The sequence below is a fragment of the Pinus tabuliformis genome, chromosome 3_2, assembly GCF_031772625.1.
Source record: "Pinus tabuliformis cultivar Carrire ecotype Pingquan chromosome 3_2, CPIR1, whole genome shotgun sequence".
Lineage (NCBI taxonomy): Eukaryota > Viridiplantae > Streptophyta > Pinopsida > Pinales > Pinaceae > Pinus > Pinus tabuliformis.
The window spans coordinates 797,813,241-797,836,557 of record NC_142302.1 but is presented as its reverse complement, the minus strand read 5'-3'; the positions used below and the strand labels follow the sequence as shown (position 1 = coordinate 797,836,557).

Below are 23,317 nucleotides of genomic sequence, written 5' to 3'. Positions count from 1 at the left end.
GGACACTGGCCACCAAATGACTCCCACCAATGTGCAATTTAATACCCCTTGGGATTGCCCAATCAGCCAATATAATAATTCCTAAATGTGCCAAATTAAACTTTTGCAATAATCAAAATGCTCATTGAAGCCTTCTCTCAAACACTTATCATACATCCAACCACTACATGGTCCATTAACTCATTGAAACAATTCATCAAACAGTTTATTAACAGCCATTTTGACAAACAGATTATTCAAACAGTTTGCCTATAGATAAAAGGGCAGCGCTATTTTGACAAATATTTTGCATGCAAGTTAAATAGAAAACCTCAGCATCATATGCACAGCATATTAAGCATGTGCAACTCACCACTTATTTATTAAAAACTGAAGGAAAGATTCTCATGTCAAATCTGGTTACAAAATATCATGGAAACCTAAGAATGCTTGCCTTTAGAAAATAGGGATTACTGAGTTTGATTGTTGTCTCTGCACAAGAAGATTTGGCGCTCAGAGATGAGGTATTCTGCCTCCAATTCCTTGAAGTCTTTTTATTACCCTGTTGCCAATGATAAACCATTCCACTGCCCAGCAAACAAAGCAACTCGGCCTGGTGGATTATGTGAATTTTGGGCTGCTTAAACATATATTTGTCTTGTCGTGGCTATGGCACAAGGTGGCTGTAGTTTTAATACAGAGAATGCTGCTATTTAGTAAGTCTGCCTGCAGAGAGAAATCTGCTATCCAGGAGTGATTTTCCTTCCATTACAGAAGTTACCCTTTTAATAAATTGATCTCCAAGATAACCAGCGCTACTTCCTTCAAAATATGGCACCTTAGTCTCTATCATATGACAGATTTAATGCCCAGAAATAAGTTTTTGCATGATTCGGTGGGCATGCCAAAAACCAGCCGGTTTAGGACGGAACCGGCTGGTTTGATACAAACCGGCCTGTTCCGTCCTAAACCAGCCGGTTTTCACCGGTTAGGGCCCAAAAAACGGCGAAAGGCAAGGTCTAACCGGGTTTTTTGGCTGGTTCGGACCGGCTAGCTTGCTAACCGGCCGGTTTGACCGGTAACCGGTTTTTCAAAACGGTTTTTAAAACACTGCTATGAACCATTTCATCACTTGCTTGATGCAAATTGATCATTCTTGGAGGTTAATCATTTTCGAGATTTTTTATTCCCACAAGTATGGGTTATTTTGGCATTTTTATTATGCTTTTGAGCTATCTCAAGATTGGCTAACATATTTGTATACTTCTATAATGTCCCTTCCGAATTAAATTGTTACAAGTTTATTTATTCTACAATTTTGACAATTTGGGAGGCCATGGGACCCATGTGATTTTTGGGAAAGACTTGGGAAGGGAAAAGGGGCTGAAATGTTTTGTTGGTATAGCATGTGGGCCACCCACATGAGGAAATACGCACCACCTTAGAGGGATGTTCGAATGACTAAGGAGGGAAAGTGAAATTGCTAGTTGGAGGGGGCCCACATGGGAAAAGAGGCCTACGAATTATAAACAGAGGAGGCTCAGCCTCATTCGACATTTTTGGACATATTGAACTCAATCTTAGTTGCTCTAGCAGCTTAGCTGGGTCACCTGCTGTTTAGCAAGAGTTCTCCAAGCAGATAACTCACCCTCTCTTCAGTGGACCACGAGTGCCACCCTAGTGAGGTTTCTTTCTATCATTTCGGGAGATTGCAAGTGGATATTCAGAGCTCCCAACGTAGCCATCATTCAGTCAATGCGTACTCCAGAAAGACATAGTAGTGGAATACGCAGGAGATCATTCAGTGGCCTTCCGAGGAGCAATTGCTGGAGGAGTTTTGGAGAAGGTAGTACAGGGGAAGACTAGCCTTTAGGAGGATTTTGGGAGCTAGAGATTTCTATTTGGGAGCAGTGTGATTGCCAGCACTAAGGACCAGTGTAGGAATTCATCACTAGGTACACGTGGGGGATTCGTGGCTCAGTTGTGGAGTGAGTAATTGTTGAGAGAGATAAGGGGAAGTTCGCGGAAGATTATCTCAACCATTTTGCTGTGTTTTGGAGGTCTTATTATGGATTTACAGGCAAGTCGTACACTCCAGCAATTTGAGGAGGGCGCGACACTTGGGAGGACGAATTTCCGAGGTCAAAACCAGGCCAAACATTTTCCGGGTTTTGGTGGGTTTTGGCTGAGGAGCTTGGGGCTAATTTTTTAGAATTTTCCCGGAAGATCTGATGGGTCAAATAGAGATCCCAACTTAGCCAAATTCTAAAGGAGCTAGGGGAAATTCGAGCCAAAATTTTGACTTCAACATTTGGCCAATTCCTTCGTGGGTTGTTTTGTGTATTTGGTGGAGAGGCCCGGGTTAATTTCCTGGAATTTTCTGAGCATCGAAGGTGGGGTTTCCAGCAACATCTGCCCAGTAGACAACACAGTTTCACTAGGGCAGCGCAGGGCATCATTGTAGCAGTGATTGTTACCATTTGGGCTTGACATATTACCACCTGGGCTCGATCACGCTTGCCACTGAGGCAAGCCAGGTGCACCACTTCCACAATATTGTACTTTTCTCCCAGATTATAATAAAATGGCTCAACTGTTGGTTATTCCTGGACATTTTATGGGTGTGCATTGAATGTTTCAATATTATGGTGTTGTATTTATTGTTTGCTTTGCATAGAACTATTTTTCCTAGTTTGAAACATTACAACTTCAAGCAATTTTTTTTGGGATTTTCTTTGTAAAAATATGAAAAAGTGACATATTTGCCATCATAAAATAGAGGGGGTCACTTTCGATTGTTGATCATCATTCACTGTAGTGACCCATAATTAATATAGAGAGCACGAGAATATTAGCATGCATACGATGCATGCATATGATAGCTACATATGCATGTATCACATGCACTGCACTAGTAACTATATTCTAAATTACCTAAAATATTAAATATCCTGACACTCCTTCAAATAGAAAAGTCGCATTCACCCATCAGCACATATTACTTAATGCCTCATGATTAATGAGCGATTACCAATGATATTAAGTTTAAAAGTATAAAGTAAAAGGGTTATAAAGAAAATAAATGTAAAGAATTATGTGAATTCTTAAAAATCAAGTTATATAATTATCTATCTCAGAATTTTAATAAATTATGTCAATAAATTATTGAAGGGATAAATTAAATCAAAATAAAGTTCCTATGTATGAACTTAGGACATTTTAATTAAACAAATAAAATTTTAATCAAAGCAAAATCACACATGTCAATATATCCTTAAAAGAAAGATACGACTCAGGATTTTGAGGAGGTGTCGCTGAGAAGGGAAGCGGTGGGCTCGTTGGTGGAGGGCGCGACCACCGCTAATGAACAGTACATAAGGAGACGCCGAAGCGGAAGACGGGGGAGGAGGAAGGAGAGGAAATTTATACATAACGAGAGCGCTGGAGAAGTTCTAAAGCATCTTCATCACAACATCTGTAGCAGACCAGGTAAGTACTTCATCAAATCAATTAATACAATTTCAAACTCTTTCAGTAATCTTTACAGTTTCACAGTTTCAGTAATCTTTACAGTTTCAGTAATGGCTCTTTAACTTAGTACGGTCACTACATATGGTATCAGAGCCCGTCGTTCAAACCCTGCGACCTCACAGGCCCTACGCTCGTGTAAATTTTGTGGTTAAATTCTATTGGGTAAAATTGTCCCATTTGAAGCTTGATTTTGTGAAGATTGATGAAATTTCTAACCTATTTGGTACTGGTTATCCCATCTTTAAGAAATTTCTGGCCTAGTTTGAAATAATTTAAAGGCAATTTAGTGGGCATCGATTCATTTTGAGGTTAATTTCCATGTTTATCCTCAGAAATCCTGTAGTTACCGAGCGGAACCCTCTTCCGCTCAAGAGGTTGAACGTTAAATTTCATTGCCCAAGGAAGGGAGGATCCGAGGGTTCGACAGTGTCAAAGCAGCTGTCGCTGTTACCTCACCTGGATTTTAGACACACTATTTTCGTGAAATCGGTCTGAATCTGTCAAATACTGGTGTAATTTGCTTACGTTCTGCCTTCGAATTCGTATTTTTGATCATTTCAGCTCTGATTTAGGCACCCAGGATCTTCAAGACAGTCCGTGTTACTAAAAAAAAGACTTGCAAAGGCCTTAAGATGCTGAAAAATGCAGAGCTTTGAAGAATTTAGGAGACGCGGACAGAAGGAAATACAACGTGACGTGGTTATTTGACAATATTTGTGCTTTATTTGAAAGAAATTCGTATTATTTTCCAGGGTTCGGAAAATGGCCTCCACCGAGGAAACATGCTGCGGCCCAAAGTTCTGGATTTATATTGGCATAATTGTGATGCTGGTTCTTTTCTCGAGTATGATGTCCGGTTTGACGCTCGGCCTAATGTCGCTCAGCACGATGGAATTAGAGGTTCTATCCAAATCCGAAACGCCGCAGGATCGCAAGCACGCCGCTGTCTAGATTCTTCTGCAACCCATGGTCACTGTTGTGAATGAAAAATTGATGCCGTGGTTACTACTGGGAGAATGGAGTCTGGATGCAGTGGGTGTGCTCACCACTGCGGAAATGGAGTCAAATGGATGTTGTGGGTTCTTGCCGCCAACGAAAAACAAAGCCAAATGACTTGCGGCCAGTGATAACAAAGGGTCAACTCACATTCGTTTAGCCAAAATAATGCCTGTGGTGAAAAAACAACATTTGTTGTTGTGTACACTTCTAATATCCAATGCTCTTGCCATGGAGGCACTTCCTATTTTCGTAGATTCACTGGTCACAGCATTGGGTGTTGTATTAATATCCGTGACACTCATACTTTTGTTTGGAGAGATTATACCCCAATCTGTCTGTTCTCGATATGGTTTAGTTGTTGGGGCTGCACTGACACCAGTGGTTCGTGTACTTGTTTGGATCTGCTTTCCAGTTGCATGGCCAATAAGTAAGCTCCTGGATTTCTTGTTGGGCGCGGGACATGTTGCCCTTTTCCGCAGAGCTGAGCTGAAAACACTTGTGGATTTGCATGGAAATGAGGCCGGGAAAGGTGGAGAACTGACACATGATGAAACAACAATCATTTCTAGGGCTTTGGGGTTATCCGCGAAAACTGCAGAAGATGCAATGACCCCAATTTCAGAAACATTTGCTATTGATGTTAATGCAAAACTGGATAGGTACTGTTGGTTGCAAAGCTGAAGGCATTGGGCGACATAGGCAGAACATGGAGAAAGTGGGTGAGGCTCCTCAGTCTCATTCTTGTATCCATGATCATATTCTGGAACAGCGCCGTCGGTTTGGACGCAAGGAGTATTCTGTAACTCCTCAGACATATGGGGATGAATCTGGTTTTATAGAAAATCACAGGAAAGGCAGGGAACTGTTGGTTGTTGCCAACAAGAACTCACAACTGAACAAAAAGCAGCCGATAAGGATATTCTTGAATTATGATGCAGTAGGACACTCATTGGACAGAGATTGTCGAAACATTGGTGACATTCTGAAGTTAGGGGAGCCGCCAATAAGCTCAATTCCCCGGGTCCCTGTCTGCGATCCACATGCAGAGCCTCCAGTTTATGGTGGTTGTTGGTACAACTACACTTCTATTGAAGAGGCTCTCAGAGATACCGTTGAAAGCTTGAAGGAAAAGAAGTTGCTCAACTTAGATAGCAATCTGTGATTTTCTTATACCTGGAACCCTTTTTGCTTTTAAATATGTGGTTATGCCACTTAGCTTTTATCTAAAATTCTGTTGAAAATTAGATTCATCTTCTATCAAACACGGAAATGTCCTTGAAAATTAGACATGTTCTTTACCTATTTTATTTTTGGATCATTTTTGAAAACATTTAGGATGAATGTAACTTCATTATTCTTAGCTATTAACAAAAAAAAAAACACATGCCTGACTTCAGAGATCAACAATGTTTTAAAATAGAGGACAACCTTTAAATCTTTGCTTAATAGAGGAAGAACCTAGGACAAGACCTAATTGCCTAGTCTGAAACCTCTATTCTGAGCTTGATCAGACCTGTGGAAGCTGAGATTTATTACTTGTCCAGTAGTCATTACTGTCAGTCCTCTGATGTGAAGACCGAGCATGGGTGAAGGACTAAGGCATACTCATCTGAGTTTATAATACGAAGTAAGTGAAGTTTTGATGATAACAAAGGAACTAAGGTCACTTTATTTCTGCATATCATCATATGAAGAAGAAGGCATACCATTTGAGACTTGTATTTCTAGTGTTGGCTTTGCCTCCATATCTCTGTGACATTGATGAGAAGAAGGAAACTTGTTTCCATACAAGGAAACTGAGGATTGGAGCCGTTAGGAATGAGACTTATTATTTAAATTTCTCTGAAGTTCAAAAATTGCCTTCATATCTATGTTATGAAGTCAAGATATGAGCCATCTCTGAGCTATATTCTCATGATCGAGACTCAGTAAAGAACCTAATCATTCTTTGAGAACTTTGAGAGAGATTATGTCATGGACTGATATATCTACTAAATCTTTTGGATGCACTGCAAGGAGCTGACCAAAGGAATGAGGAAGAGGCTTATGATTCAAGCTGTAAAGATATTTGAAGAACTATGTATGGTCAATACTAAGATTGAACCAAATATGGGAACTGAATTCTCTCAAAAGTATATCTGATGTCAAGACTCTATTGTGGAGGAAGGATTGATCCACAGATTTGATGAACATTGAGGTTCCACAGATTTGATAAAAATTGAGGTTGTATTAACCCTTGATAATCTTAGATCTTAATGAAAGACTTCTATATGTTATTGTAGACATAAATATGAATAATCCTCCAGGTTTGAGATGTAAGTAAATAATAAATGACCTATTCGGAAAGAAGAACATCACTGGCAAGAGTCTCGACTTCAATGAAGAGAAAGGCCAAGTCCCTATGTTATTTCTATGGAAGGACAAAAGTTGCAAGATATTTAAGTCTGCCACAGTAAGCTAGATACAAGTCTGAGACACATAATCTTAAAGTCTTTAAAAGACATTGAAAAATGGTCAAAGTTGGAAGTTTGGTATATATCTTAAAATGAGCAGCCTTCACATAGGTGTGTTAAGCTAAATGTTGAAACTATCATCTGTTTTTGTGGAATTTGATGAAGTCATGCCTTCTAAAAAAAAAGGGGGGAATATATTTGAGTTTGTATAAGTTCTTCTATGAGACCTTTCTTCAAGTTGTATGAAAACTTCTGTAGGTGTTTTCTTAATAGTTTTTACTTCAGAAAATATATATATACAGTGGAAAAACAACATTCAAATGAGACCTCTAAAGAGTCACATATAATATCTTCCTTACTCAAAAATTACCGCAGCTGTTATACATAATTTAGCCATATTATTATCACAATACCACAGTAAAAGATGTAGGATTCCCTCCTGTATATTCTCTTAATTTCTGATAAATTTCTGAGTTTGTGTGAAGGTTACAGTGATCCCTTTTTGCACATCAGTTGTTATCTGTTAGCTGTAGGTGAACAGTTTTTCCACTATATTTCCAGTTAAATGATAACAGAACCAGACAATTGAGCTCAAGTGGTTATATATACCATTCACAATTATTCAACAAGGAATACGCTACTATTAAACACCATGTGATGAGGAACTAACTATGAATTGCAACAGCCATTAACTCATTCATATAGAGGCATATAAATAACTGGTATAATGCATAGAACATAAGTTCGGACCCTGGAATGTGCTCTGGCAAAAGATCTGGAAACAATAGTTCACTTGGCATGGATATCAACTCCTTGGTAGTGAAACAGTCAATAGGAACGGATGCATACACAACATTCAGACCTAATTTAGCAATTCTTACAAGTGATGAATACAACCTGAGCAAAGGTTCCATGAGCATAAATTCAACCTATAGGGCTAAGGTATTGAAAGAGTACTACCATTTAAACATAGAGCAGTGTTCGGTGTATTATTGTTAAAGGAAATGTTGAGTACAAAATATGTTCCCCAAATGTGTTGCATACCATACTTTGAGCTAGGTATTTCAAACAATTTATATATAAAAGAGCACAACAAATAACATTATTGTTAAAAAGAAGGAATTGAGATTTGTCTTTGCTAATGACTATCCATATGATGCATTTTGTTACCAAGTAAGACAATAACCCAGCTAGTTGTTACTGGAGCAAACACATACAGATCAATGAATGTTTGAAACATAACGATATGTGCTCGTAAGATCAAATATCAAGTGTCAGTTAGCAATCTAAAGTCATAAGTTTTATGCACAAAACAATACACGAAAGAATGATTATATTTTAATATGAAAGCTAATGACATGAATAGATTATGGCAAAGTATGTTATACTTTAGATGACATGTATGAAATATACATAAGCTATGTGTTTTTGAAAATATTAATGCACATGTTATAAATGCATGGACAAGTGTTTATGATTGCAGATAAAATCCGTTACCAAAATGACCACGTGATGACAGAAACTTCAGAACAGTTAAGGCTCAAAGAGATTCCATGATAGGGTATTAACCCTGATTCTACTGGGAGGGGTGGAGGTGTTGCCCACCGTTTATCCTTCGAACCCTGGAGCCATGGGAGGACTGTGCGAGTCACACTCCCCTATACGTGTGATGATGACTGCCAGATGCCTACTAGGGATCAGGTTGGTATAGCCAACGCTGTCACCCTTGGAGTTTATGAATGGTTAGGTCAGTATAACTGACGCCATGGCATACTCCAGTAGAGGACGGATAGGATGGGAGCGGAAGAGATTAGGAAGGATAGGATGATGTTGTGATAGCCTGGGGAGCCTGATGAAGTAAAACATGATCATTAAAGTTATAAACCTAAAAGTATTCAAAACACCAATTTTATAGTGTCCTCACATTAAGTAAGAATTTAACCTCAATACACAATCCGAACAAGAATGTACTAATCACTATTATAAGTATTGATATAAAAAAAAAAAAAACTCTAACTTCGGGACGAAGTTTTCTGAAGGAGGGGTGTATGTAGTGACCCATCATTAATATAGAGAGCACGAGAATATTAGCATGCATACGATGCATGCATATGATAGCTACATATGCATGTATTGCATGCACTGCACTAGTAACTATATTCTAAATTACCTAAAATATTAAATATCCTGACACTCCTTCAAATAGAAAAGTCGCATTCACCCATCAGCACATATTACTTAATGCCTCATGATTAATGAGCGATTACCAATGATATTAAGTTTAAAAGTATAAAGTAAAAGGGTTATAAAGAAAATAAATGTAAAGAATTATGTGAATTCTTAAAAATCAAGTTATATAATTATCTATCTCAGAATTTTAATAAAGTATGTCAATAAATTATTAAAGGGATAAATTAAATCAAAATAAAGTTCCTATGTATGAACTTAGGACATTTTAATTAAACAAATAAAATTTTAATCAAAGAAAAATCACACATGTCAATATATCCTTAAAAGAAAGATACGACTCAGGATTTTGAGGAGGTGTCGCTCAGAAGGGAAGCGGTGGGCTCGTTGGTGGAGGGAGCGACCACCGCTAATGAACAGTACATAAGGAGAGGCCGAAGCGGAAGACGGGGGAGGAGGAAGGAGAGGAAATTTATACATAACGAGAGCGCTGGAGAAGTTCTGAAGCATCTTCATCACAACATCCGTAGCAGACCAGGTAAGTACTTCATCAAATCAATTAATACAATTTCAAACTCTTTCAGTAATCTTTACAGTTTCACAGTTTCAGTAATCTTTACAATTTCAGTAATGGCTCTTTAACTTAGTACGGTCACTACATTCACTCACTTCTTCTTCTCTAGAGGAGGGTACATTAGCTCTTATCTTTCTTTTTGGACATAATATGATCATTTATAGATTGAATTGTCTTGTGAAGGAAATTTTTGCATGGAAACACTTTTGGTATTCACGAAGTGATTGCTATTAGAAATGTGTAAATTTATTGTCACATTTTGTTCCATTTTGCATGCTATATTTCTGAAATTCGGTCTTCTATGAATGCCATATTAACAAATGCAATATATTTTGTTGAAATCCTGATCCTTGATGGCGGTTAAAATTTGTTTTGCAAGAGTCCATCAAAGAAACTTGATTCATGCATCCTTTTACATCAAAATATTCCATATAGTGAAGTCACTAGTTATTTCTAATTGAAGAAATTCAATCTTTCACCCTCTTCATCCAAGGCCCTCTGTCATTGACCTTTCACTAATTGTCTCCATTGCCTAACTAGATAAACGCTCTAAACTAATAGGTGTTCATGGTTATAAATCTTCCTTTCTTCTTTAATTTCATGGTAACTAGGGTTAGCTTGGGTTTAGCATAAAATATACATTTAATCACAATTTTATGTCCATACATTATTGCCCTATTGTAAGGGATTTCATCTAATAAATAATAAAAGGAAAAATCTAGCATTAATTGAATATTTTAACCTTAAAAATAGGGGTGATGTCTTGGTATTTATTGTTGTCATATGCATTTTCAGCCATTTGAAACTATTGTTTACTTAACACCCTAGCTTGCCTCGTTCATATCCTATTGTTCCTTTGATGATCTTATTCCTTATAGGCTATTTTCTAGAGTTATTATATCATATCCTTAAATCTGCATATCTTACAAACCCTAACTTAAATCAATGGAAATATCAAATTGCATGAACAACTATAGAATAATCTCCAACTATCCCAGACTAAAATGTGCCAAATACATAAGAGGGCGGTCCATGCCTGGGTATAAGAGAAATGTTTCTATACATGGGACAACTGTTATAACATGAGAAACACTTTATGTAGAAAGGAGTGATGAAACTAGGGCTCCCCTAGATCATGTGTATTGGTAGATCCACCTAAAGGCCCTTGCATACCTACCCAGCTCATAAACGACCAACATGGTGTCAAATCAATGTCACCAAAAGATAGTCAGATAGGAATTTAAGAGAGGACTATCTTGAAGATGGGTATTCAAAAGACAATGTGATCAACCGCAAAGGGACAAGATATACCACCTAGGTTAAACACTTCACAGAACTCATTCAAGCATGGACCAATATAATACATGAAGACAACGAGGGCAACACTTTTGGATCAAGTAGTGAATTATGACTAAAATCAAATGTGTTAAAATATCCTCTAGTTCGCCTAGAGGTAAGGGGTTAACGTGATCAATACCTACACTTACACAATCGCTTGCGATACATTACAAGAGCTTATTTATACCACGCCATTATAAAAATGAGAGTCATCTTGGAGATGCCAACAAGCTAGAATTGAATATTGCCTTACAATTTTATAGGGTTACCTTGAGGAGTGAAGGTGACACCAACTCTCTAGGAACGGCAAGAGATAAACAAAAGAAAGAGGAGAAAATGAGGGAGGCAGTGACATTGTTGACGCGCCATTAAATACAAACGATGGAAATGCCCATGCAAAGAAAGACATGCCATCAAAGGTGGAAGAATTCTTGAAATACCTATGCATTTTCAGCTATATGAAACTATTGTTTACTTAACCCTAGCTTGACTCCATAGCTTATTGGAACTTTGCTGATCTTATTTATTATAGGCTATTTTCAAGAGCTGCTATATACCATCATGTGCCTTAAATTTGAATATTTTGCAAACCCTAACTTAGATCGATGGAAATATGAAACAACATGAGAAACTATTTAATAATCTCAAAGAGTCCTACAGTTAAATGCGCCAAATACATAAGAAGGGAGTCCATGCTTGGGAATAAGATAAATTTTAATATTCCTAATGGAAAATTTAAGTGGATAACAATAACATAAGAGGAGTGTCCATGCCTGGGTATAAGATAAATGTTTCTCTATATAGCGGCAACCTTTATAACATGAGAAACACTTTATATAGAAAGGTGTGATGAAACTAGGGCTCCCCTAGATCATGTGTATTGGTATATCTACCAAAAGGCCCTTGCATACCTACCCAAGTCATAAACAACCAACATGGTGTCAAATTAATGTGACCAAATGATAGTCAGATAGGAATGTAAGAGAGGACTATCTTGAAGATGGGTATTCAAAAGACAATGTGATCGACCTCAAAGGGCCTAGATATACCACCTAGGTTAAACACTTTACAGAACTCATTCAAGCATGGCCCAATATAATACATGAATACAATAAGGAGAACACTTTTGGCTCAAGTAGTGAATTATGATTAAAATCAAATGTGTTAAAAAATCCTTTAGTTGCACCTAGATGTAAGGGGTTAACATGACCAATACCTACACTTACACAAGTGCTTGTGATACATTACAAGAGCTTATTTATACCACGCTATTATAAAAATGAGAGTCATCTTGGAGATGCCAACAAGCTAGATTTGAATATTGACTGACAATTTTATAGGGTTACCTTGAGGAGTGAACATGACACCAACTCTCTAGGAAGGTCAAGAGATGAAAAAAAGAAACAGGATAAAATAAGGGAGGCAGTGACACTGTTGATGCACCATTAATGACAAACGGTGGAAATGCCCATGAAAAGAAAGAAAGGGCATCAAAGGTGGAAGAATTCTTGAAATACCTGTGCATTTTCAGTTTTTTGAAACTATTGTTTACTTAACCCTAGATTGCCTCCTTCATAGCCTATTGGACCTATGTTGATCTTATTCATTATACTCTATTTTCAAGAGCTTCTATATACCATCATGTGCCTTAAATTTGCATATCTTACAAACCCTAACTTAAATCGATGGATGCCTAAGTCTAAACTTAGGAAATTAAAATAATTAAAGGGTATTAATCAAACCGAGGGCGAAACTTCTAGAGGAAGAAGGAGATCGAGTCCAAATGATCTGAGCCATTCATTAGAATCTAATATGGGCCATTGCTTACTCAACTGGAGGATTATAAGAAGGACTTCGATGGGTATTTGGAAAACACATCGGAGAGAGATCAAGATATCGATTTTCTTAGAGAGGGCAGCGCAAAAGTTTCTAGAGAATCAAACAAGGTGATTTCTTGCAGTGAGGGGAAGGGATAGTAGACTGGAGGAAGCTTTCCAAATCCGGGGAGTGGAAGGCAGAGATGAGATTCAGTGCAAGAAGTCGGGGTGTGAGACCAGAAGGCCTCGAGATCAAATTTGCAGTAAGTAGGAGGTAAGGAGAGGGATTGACACAAACTCCGACCAGAATGATGCAGTTCTGCGTAGGGTTGACGGAGAAGCTGCGCAGAGGCAGCGTAGGCCCAATCAAGAAGCCCCTGATCAGAATCGAATCTCCCAGAACAGTGTGAGATTTCTCTCACTAACCTTTTTGCAAATTTCTCACTGTATCGGATAGCCAGTTGGGCATCCAACGAATTGTATCCAGAAAACTACTGCTTAATAATACAAACCCTCAGTTGCTGCAACGATTTTCCCGCATTGGGTTTTTCTGGGACATTTGTCCAAAAATAACGGTGTCATGTGTTGTCTATTTCTTTCTTGCTCAATTTCATGGTTCCGCATTTAATTTAATTGGTGAAGGCTGCAGTGTATTAGTTTCAATATTTGTTGTCGGATGCAGTAAATAATTTGTTCAGTAATTTAACAAATAGAAGATATTAAATCAGTTGCTGCAGTAGAAATTTGGGTCTCCAAATTTTCACAACACCAACTCTCTACGAAGGGAAAGAAACAAACAAAAGTGATTGGAGAAAATATGGGAGACAATGACAGTATTGAAGCACCATTGAAGACAAATGGTGGCAATGCCCATGCAAAGAAAGTAAGGTCATCAAAGGTGGAAGAGTTCTTGAAATAACTATGAATGTTGTAGGCAATAACGAAAAAATGTATCTAACTATGGTGCAAGTCCTGTGAGGACTAGTGTAGCACCAACAAAGATAAGATCTAGAAAAACTAGCACAACAACAAATGCTACAAGAGGCAACACTAGCATGGAACAAGAAAGGGGATAAGTTTTGACAATATAGTAAGGTATCAATGAAGAAAGAAATCCTTAACACCAGGTCATAGCTAGGGAAGGAAAGACAAAATGAGAATGAGTCACTCTATCTATCCCACTTCATTATTGGGTTGCAATGTAGACTACCCATCAAACCTTCTTGCTGGGAATTACGCATATTCTCAATTTTTACTAATTCTTCTCAATGCCATGAATTTCTTAAACGCATAAGAATTATTTCTACAAAGGTTCCATTTCCATAATTCAATTCAATGTAGCCATGTTATGATAGAAAGAAGCCTAACTACGATGGAGAGAGAATATTAGCTAGTATATGAAAATAAATGTCAAGATGCAATATAAGAAAACAATACCTGCACTTAGCTAAGAGTTTTAGATGCAATTCTAAAGCTATAACCCCCTCCTCCCACCTTTACCCAAGCTAATCGGTCCACCGGGGTAAACATGTGATGAAGTGTTACTGTGATATGATTCAAATCACCAAGTATAGTTAAGGAAGTGGAATCGACTAAACGAAACCAAATTGACCTTCCTAAGGAGCTATAAAACCTCCAAGAGCCAACCAACCCCTCCAGGTGTCCAACCCATGAGCAACTTGATGTTTTGTTGAACTAGATCCCCATTCGCTCCTATAACAAGCCTTCCCTGCGACTCAAACCCTCCATATGCTCCCATAGAAAGGTCTCCATGCGACTGTGGCCTTTGTCAGGCAGTTCTATGCCAACAACCCCAGATTCAGACCCACTTTTTCAAGGTCTAGTTAGTTGGGGCACGTAGGGCATCAATTTACCAACAAGCTAGCCCTCCAAAAATTTCAATCTCCTAAGGTCTCCTGCGATGGTGTTTCCTCAAGCTCTCCTCCAATTTTGAAGCCATTCCGTTGGTGCATTTGGGAGAAAAGCCAATCCCCAGATCTGGGATCAAACTTCATAGGCTCAAACCAACACCTTCAAGTGAAAATTGTTTGTTTGTTCCTTTTGTGAGGACGAATTTCCGAGGTCAAAACTAGGCCAAACACTTTCTAGGTTTTGGTGGGTTTTGGTTGAGGAGCTTGGGGCTAATTTTGCAGAATTTTCCCGACAAACCTGATGGGGTCAAACAAGGATCCCAACTCAGCTAGAAGCTAGAGGAGCTAGGGAGAATTCAAGCCAAAATTTTGACGTCAACATTTGGCCAATTCCTTCGTGGGTTGTTCTATATATTTCGTGGAGAGGCCCGAGTTAATTTCCTATAATTTTCTGAGCATCGAAGGTGGGGTTTCTAGCAGCATCTGTGTAGCAGACAACACAGTTTCACTAGGCCAGTGTAGGGCATCATTGTAGCAGTGGTTTGTGCCATCTGGGCTTGACATATTACCACCTGGCCTTGATCACGCTTGCCATTGAGGCAAGCCCAGGTGCACCACTTCCACATTATTGTACTTTTCTCCTAGATTATAATAAAATGGCTCACTCCTTGGTTATTCCTACAACTTTTATGGGTGTGCACTGAATGTTTCAATGTTATGGTGTTTTTTTTATTGTTTGCTTTGCATAGCACTATTTTTCCTAGTTTGAAACATTACAACTTCAAGCAATTTTTTTGGGATTTTCTTGTAAAATTGTGAAAAAGTGACATATTTACCCTCACAAAATAGAGGGGAGTCACTTTCGATTTATAGATCGAATTGTCTTGTGAAGGAGATTTTTGCATGGACAGACTTTTGGTATTCACGAAGTGATTCCTATTGGAAATGTGTAAGTTTATCGTCACATTTTCTTCCATTTTGCATGCGATATTTCTGAAATTAGGTCTTCTATGAATGCCATATTAACAAGTACAATATATTTTCTTGAAATCTTGATCCTTCATGGCATGTAAAATTTGCTTTGCACGAATGCATCAAAGGAACTTGATTCATGCATCATTTGACATCAAAATGTTCCATATAGTGAAGACACTAGTCATTTCTAATTGAAGGAATTCAATCTTTCATCCTCTTCATCCAAGGCCCTTTATCATTGACCTTTCACTAATTGTCTCCATTGCCTAACTAGATAAAGGCTCTAAACTAATAGGTGTTCATGCTTATAAATCTTCCTTTGTTCTTTGATTTCATGGTAACTAGGGTTGGTTTGGGTTTAGCTTAAAATATACATTTAATCACAATTTTATGTCCATACGTTATTGCCCTATTGGAAGGGATTTCATTTAATAAATAATAAAGGAAAAATATAGCATTAATTGAATATTTTAACCCTAAAATTAGGGCTGATGTCTTGGTAATTATTGTTGTCATATGCATTTTCAGCCATTTGAAACTATTGTTTACTTAACCCTAGCTTCCCTCGCTCATATCCTATTGTTCCTTTGATAGGAATGTAAGACAGGACTATCTTGAAGATGGGTATTCAAAGGACAATGTGATCCACCGCAAAGGACCTAGATATACCACCTAGGTTAAACACTTCACAGAACTCATTCAAGCATGGCCCATTATAATACATGAATACAACAAGGAGAACACTTTTGGCTCAAGTAGTGAATTATGATTAAAATCAAATGTGTTAAAATATCTGTTGACCACTACCGGTCAACTACCCATGCAGTACACCTCCTTTCTGTTGGCAGAGAGGGGTAGCTCCTGAGCGACGTGTCCGTGCCAGCCTACAGTCATCAACAGCTTGCTCATTTTGTTGTAAACCCAGTCTGCATATATGAATTGTAAATAATCTAAGCAGATCAGAGTCATGTATGTAAAATTGCCTAGGTGGACCTAACTTTCTAATGATGATCTGCGTCCCGGGAGGTTTTTCGTCTCACCGATCCATGGATCGGCAGAGTTTTCCTTCAAACCTGACCCCAAAGCCGGGATGCATTTTGTTATTAGAACTTTAGGAGAATTCTAGCGTGTTAATCTGCTAGATTATAGTTGTGTCGCAGAACTGGGTGGTTTATGAGGGTCTATGTTAAAGTGGGTTTGTCCCTTAAGATGTAAATTGTAAAAGTCATGATGTAATGTGTCTTGAGGGTTGAAAAATGTTTTAATCCCCTCATGAGTCCTAAGTCCTAGGTCCTAGGTGATGTTTCAAACGGCTTAGTTCGAATGATCCATTTAAAAAATAAATAAAATACTAAAATAATAAAATAAAATAAAAAATTTAAAAATAAAAAATTAAAAAATAAAGCAAAAAACCTAACTAATAAAATAATAATTTTTTAAGTGAATAAATCGACAGATGAGATCAAGAGATGTCTTGATCCTCATCAACGGTCGAGATCATTTCTACATGGATCACTCAAACTAGCCGTTGGGATCATTTCCTTTATATAGGGTCTTAGGGGGTCATTTTCAGGGTTTTTTATCTGATCTGTGAGTCTGTACTGAAAAAGCTCTCTTGTAATCTGATTTCTGGTTAATAAAAGAAGACTTTGGGGTCCAAATCTGGCTGGTGTTACTCTCTGGGATTGCTGTGAGATCTTTAATTTTCTGCATATTTCAGTTTTTAGCCATTAATCATAGCTTGTTTTTAGAGTATTGTGAGCACAGGTATATTGTTCACTTGCTAGGGTTTGAGTGTTGCTAGGGTTTCTGAAATAATGGCAGGTATCTCCATTATTTCCTGAGATCTAACAACATTCTTTCTCTCTTTGCTGATGGTTGCTTGAGATGTGCAGGAAAACCTTTTAGTAAAGAATATTGGTGGGCGTTTGGGGAAGTTCTAGGCTGGACCAGCCGACTCCCACAAGCTTTTCTTTGCAGAGCCCAGCTGATTTTTCCCTGGGTTAATCATTTAAAATTTTTTCCTGTTTTACATGAGAAGTTTTCTTCAGTCTGTTCACGTCAAAATTTAAATTTCAAAACTTCGAAAATATTACTGCAATTATTGTTAAATTGGGCTGTGCCAGAGCTGTAAATTTCTGTAACTTTTGGTAAATTTTGAAGGGTTTACTGCAAATCTTTGTGTATCTGCCAAATTTCCTTTTCTGCAGGATATCGGTCATCAAAGTGATTTCAAACTGCAACAAGAGTGTATCCAGCATTGATATATACAGGTCAGAAAATCGGTTTCAGGCCAGTCAAGAGGTAAAATTCAGCACGCTGCTCATCATTCTGACGGCTCATCTTTCTCTGCACAGTAGCGGCTAAGGTAGTCACGTTTTGTTTGCTTGGGTGCAGAAGCCTTGTTTTGTTAATGTGTATGCAGTTATTGTATTTCCGTTTTTTTTAGCGTATATGCATTCACGATTTTAGGCTCAAGTAAACTGTTTAAGAGCTGCATTGAATCGATTCTTTGTCTGTCGTTCAAATCTTGTTTTGATTGTGCTTATAACTACTAAGAAACCCTCGTTCCCGAGCCCTGTCACGTGAAACGCATTCACCGCTTCCAGCTGCGTCCTTTCCATTACTTGGTGTTCGATCCCATTCATCTACATTTTCCTTACGGGCCAGCAAGTCACGAGGGTATCAGTAAATTTCCAGGTGACTCGATTTGCTTCAAAGGCGGCTGAGGTTATTTCCCTTGCCTGCGTGAGATTCTCTTTTGTATGAGGCAGGTTCACAGGTATTCATCAACTCGTGAAAAAGTCGTGGGTTGCAGCACGTTTTCAGGTGTTTCTCCAGCAAAAATTCCTTCCGCACACGCAGTCTCTGACTTGTATTGACTCTCCGCCATCGTGTAAGCCGTCGTGTAATTTTTCCATCGTTTGCAGATCCCTATCATCGCTACAGGTATCGTATTTTTGAAAGCTTTTTTTTGTGTGGCTGTCGTAGGGTTTTTTCACGTCATTTCTCATCTAAATTTGATTGCCTTACGGTTTTCTGAATCGTATTTTAAGAAAATTAAAAAAAAAAAGTGTTAAACGTAGTTTTTTTTTTAATTAGATACTTTCATTTTGTTTTGATTAGATTTGTTTCACAATTTTTTTTTATTTTTTTTTTATATTTTATTTTGTTTTATGATCTATACACATAAACTCAAAAAAAAAATAAAAAAAAAGGAAGAGTTTCGTTTCAAATTTTTAGGTTCCTTTTTTTTTTACTTAGTTTAAGATTTTAATTAGATTTTATTTTTTTTAGTTTGGTTTTTTTTAAAATAATAAATAAATAAATAAATAAATAAATAAAAATAAGAAAAAGGCTAGCGTAGTTTCCTTTTTTTAGTTAGATTTTATTTTATTTTTTAGTTTAGTTTCATTTAAAAAAAAAAAAATTGAAAGTTTTCTTTTGCTGGATCCAGTTATTTGAGAAATTTTCATGCTGAGATTCAAAGTTATTGATGCAGAATGAATGTTTTATCTTTACATAAATGATTATCTTAGTATGGTATCTGGTTAATGATTTGTGGCTTATAATTGCGTTATTATTTTCCTATTTGTTGGATATCATTATTGAGATTTAGTCATTGCAGGATCTTTGTGGTTTTACTGAATATTTAATCACTGTTCAAGTTATTTGATGATAAATGATTGCTGTTTATGATTCATGTCCTTATATCATCTAGAAAGTAATCATTTAGGCACCAATCTCATAAGGCACTGGTCTATCAAATTTATAAAATTATTTTAGTGCATCTCGTCTCCCAGCCCAACTGTTTGGCAGTTGGCCTTCATCATTCTTGCAGGGTCTACCCCCCTTAGCCGTGGGAGACAGGCTTAAACGGAGAGACCGGGGATCAGAGTGACAGCCCCCGGTCTGAGCGTTGTCGTGTCAATCCGCGCGACAACATTTTTTGGCGCCGTTGCCGGGGACAATGTTTTTCTGTCCTTGGTTCTTTCTTCTCAAGCTTTTCTGTGCTTAACTTCTTGTTCAAGTGGCGACTCCACTTCCTATATTATCTGCAAGAGTGTACACTAGAAGACATCCAAGCAGTCTGTGCAATCCTACTCCTGATCCTGAAAAGGTTTATAGGGTGCGATCACACAAACTCGCTTCTCGTACACTTCTTGGAAATCTTGGACAAGAAGCCCTCTCCGATATTCATTTGCTCTTTAAAGGTCAAGTTAAGTGCAGCACCATGATTCTGTTTGCCCCTTGTGATTTTTCTAACATTCCTGGATACCCAAATGCTATTCCATCTGTTGGGATAGACAAATTGCCTAGCTTTCATGGAGATAATGCCATTACTGTTAAATCCCATTTGCGAGATTTCAACATATGGATGGCTAAGTATGCTAGATCTCCTGATTTTGATCACGAAGATGTCAGGATGACTCTTTTTATCTTGACTCTAGGAGGTGATGCTCATGACTGGTTTACAGAAAAACCTCCTAATTCATTTGACTCTTTACAATCAATCATTAACTCATTTAGAGAAAAATATGGAGATAAGAGAGAGGGAAGACATCTTGTAAGAGCTCTTACTCTGATGAAAAAGGGAGAGGACGAAACTGTTGAAGAATTTAATAAAAGGTTTAATGGTATTATTAGAGAATTACCTCAAGACTATAAACCTTCAGATAAAACTCTCCAAGATTTTTATATTGATGCCTTTGGTCCTGAACCATCTTATGAGTTAAGGCGTGCTAAACTTACTGATTATCGAGATTGCCAAGCCTTAGCTGTAGAACTTGAAAAGGACAAGGCAGCTTCTGGGAAGTCTGAAATCCCAGGTTTTGATAGGGCTGCTACGAAACTAAAGGAACCTAAGGGAAAAGCAGTCCAGGAGCCAGAAAGTGAGCTTGTTCTTAAATTGCTTCAAAAAATTGAAACTATGGAAATCAATAATAATAAGGAGATAAACACTTTGCAGAATAGGTTAATTCAAATGGAAAGAGCGCAACCGCAAAATTTTCAGCCTCGAAATGATAATAACAGAAATAGTAACTGGCAAAGAAAGGGTCAATCTAGTGAGCAGAGGCCCCCTAATCCGCTTACCAATCTGGTGGATAATGCTCCTCCTTACTGTCGTGCTTGTGATGATTTTCACGAAGAGTCCTCTTGTCTCATTGTCAGAAGAATTTTCGATAATGGAATGTTTGGGACAGGTGAGCAAATAAACGTAGTAGGGAGCAAGTTTCCTTTGCCCATGAATGATTGGATAGAGGTTAAGGAAAGGAGCTATGATGTTGTGAATCCTCAATCTGCTTTTAGTATAAATAACCTTGAAAACGAAGATGACATTTTAGCTAGGTTATATGGTGAGAAACCCTCTCCTGAGAAAATTTTAGAAATTGCTAAAGATAAGGGTTTAACATACCAGATAAGGGATAGAGATCAGAGCGGGAATCAAATTCCCTCTCAAACTCTAAACCCTGGCATAAACTCTGGAATAGATGTCGATTTGGGAAGTTGGTTTAATAATGCTAAAATCTGGGTTCCTGTATCTGAGATCGCTAAGATCCCTTCCCAAAAAGACAAGTTACTAAAAACAATTCAGGGTCCTCAAGTCAACGCTTCTCAACAGAAGATTCGCGAGGTTGACTATCATGATGCTCCTATTTATCTGCAAAGCGTAGACGCTGATAACAAAGACCATCAACCCTTCTTTATCACCTTATTGGTCAATGGGTATAAATTGAATAACTGCATGTTGGATTCAGGCGCATCTGCTTGCGTTATGACTAAAAGGGTCATGGAACAACTTAATTTAAGAGTTTCCAGACCCTACTATAATATATGTGCCATGGATTCCAGGAAAATCGAAGTACATGGTTTAATCAAGGATTTACAAGTTCATCTTTCAGTTTACCCAGACATCATGGTTGTTATGGATATTGTTGTCGTTGATGTACCTGATGCTTGGGGTATGTTGTTATTTAGAAAGTGGGCCTCTGATCTAGGAGGAAGCATTCAAATGAATTGGTCATATGCTATGATTCCTTCTCCTAGCGGTGATTGTTTTATTAGGCTAAATAGAGAGCCCGAGAGGAAATTTCATGTTGAATATCCTAAGAAGCCTCATAACGAAATAATTAGAGAACAATCTGACATCGGGAACCACTCTATCATGTCCAATTTCATAATTCCTCCCGATGATAAGATTAGGGCAATCAATGGAGGACTTTATTGTTGGAAGCATTTAAGTTTTTGTACTCCAGATAATGTTCCTAGAGTTGATCAGGTTGGGTCTTCATCAGCAAACATGCATGCAGAACTGAAATTTTCGATATGTCAGGGAATGACCAAATATGGAAGGAGGTGTACCCACCGAACCCGTAATGGAGCATCTTTTTGTTTGAAACATATGCTTCGGGACAGCCATAGTTTGGACAGCTATGATGGAAACCCAAGTTCCAGTAGTTTAGGAAGTAACCCAAAGAGGGCAAGAGGGTCTGTTGAGAGACAGTCATCTAAGAAGGAAGCAACTTCTGCAGACTTTCACCACAAAGGAAGTCAAAATGAACAAAGTTTTCTGCCCATTTCAGACCTGGAAAGAATTTCAGGAGGTGTGTCCCAGAAATTGCATGATGAAAGTTATCTAGTTGAAAGGAATCGATTGCATGGTTCTTCACTGCCAGAAAGGGCTGCTTCTAAAGTCTCATATAGGAGTACAAATTGTTTGCGTTGTATTGGAAGTTGTTGCAATCATGGTGGCCAATGCACACGCAGGGCAAAACAAGGTTCATCTTATTGTGAAAAGCATTTACCAAACTCACTGGGGTTTCGTCATAGATATACTGCATCAATGTGGAATGGAATTTTCAAAACTGCAAGCTCTGAAACAACGTGCCAGCCTAAGGATCTCTTACATGAATACATGAATATGTGCCAGTCAGGAGGAGGTAACTATGATTCAGATTCTGAGAACAGAGGTTTGGATTGCATTGTTGACAAAGTGTCAAAAAATATGAAAGATGCAGAAGCGTTGTTAATGGAAGTAAAAGCTGAAAAAGAGAAAATGGCAGCATGTTTCAGTTTTCAGCCAAGAGAAGGGAATGTTACAGCAAGCATTCCATCAATTGATGATGTTCATGAGACTGATGACGCGCATAAACCCCTTGGTTCTGTTGCAGCAGTGAACAATGGCACAGCTAAGCAGAGCCCTGTGGATGGGATGGAGGATTGTGGTGCTGTTCATTATTCTTCTTTTATTGAAGTACAACACCAAGAGTGCAAAGGTTGTGGTGAGCAGTTTTCTGATTTACAAACCCTCGGTCACCATTGTCTCACCATTCATAGGAAGGCAGTTGAACATCATTTTAGAGGATATGCTTGTCGCAATTGTAGCAGTTCATTTACTAACAAAAAAGGTCTTGAGAGGCATGTGAAGGTACACCACGGTGGAATTCCTCTTGAGCGATGTACAGAGTATTTTTGTATATCCTGTGACAGTCGTTTTATCATTGTGAATTGTGATCAGCTGTTGCAGCATGTGTTACTCACTCACCCCGAGCAACTCAACAATTCCTTTGGTGCTAAAGAGCAGGTTAACAG

At 38.0% G+C, this 23,317-nt stretch overlaps 1 protein-coding gene across 1 annotated transcript; it reads left to right on the top strand.

Moving 5' to 3' along the window:
* Positions 1-3,957: 3,957 nt before the first annotated feature.
* LOC149182998 (DUF21 domain-containing protein At2g14520-like) lies at positions 3,958-5,315 on the top strand. The gene is made up of 2 exons (XM_089418650.1): positions 3,958-4,451; positions 4,665-5,315. The coding sequence occupies exons 1-2, from the start codon at positions 4,273-4,275 to the stop codon at positions 5,188-5,190; spliced, it is 705 nt and encodes a 234-aa protein (XP_089274776.1). The 5' UTR covers positions 3,958-4,272; the 3' UTR covers positions 5,191-5,315.
* The last annotated feature ends 18,002 nt before the right edge of the window (positions 5,316-23,317 follow it).

Excerpts from the sequence above, each read along its gene's own strand:
- LOC149182998 (XM_089418650.1), top strand. The coding sequence starts at position 4,273 with ATGGCCTCCACCGAGGAAACATGCTGCGGCCCAAAGTTCTGGATTTAT. Across the intron at positions 4,452-4,664 it reads CCGCAGGATCGCAAGCACGC|AGCCAAAATAATGCCTGTGG; the intron begins CGCTGTCTAGAT and ends TCACATTCGTTT.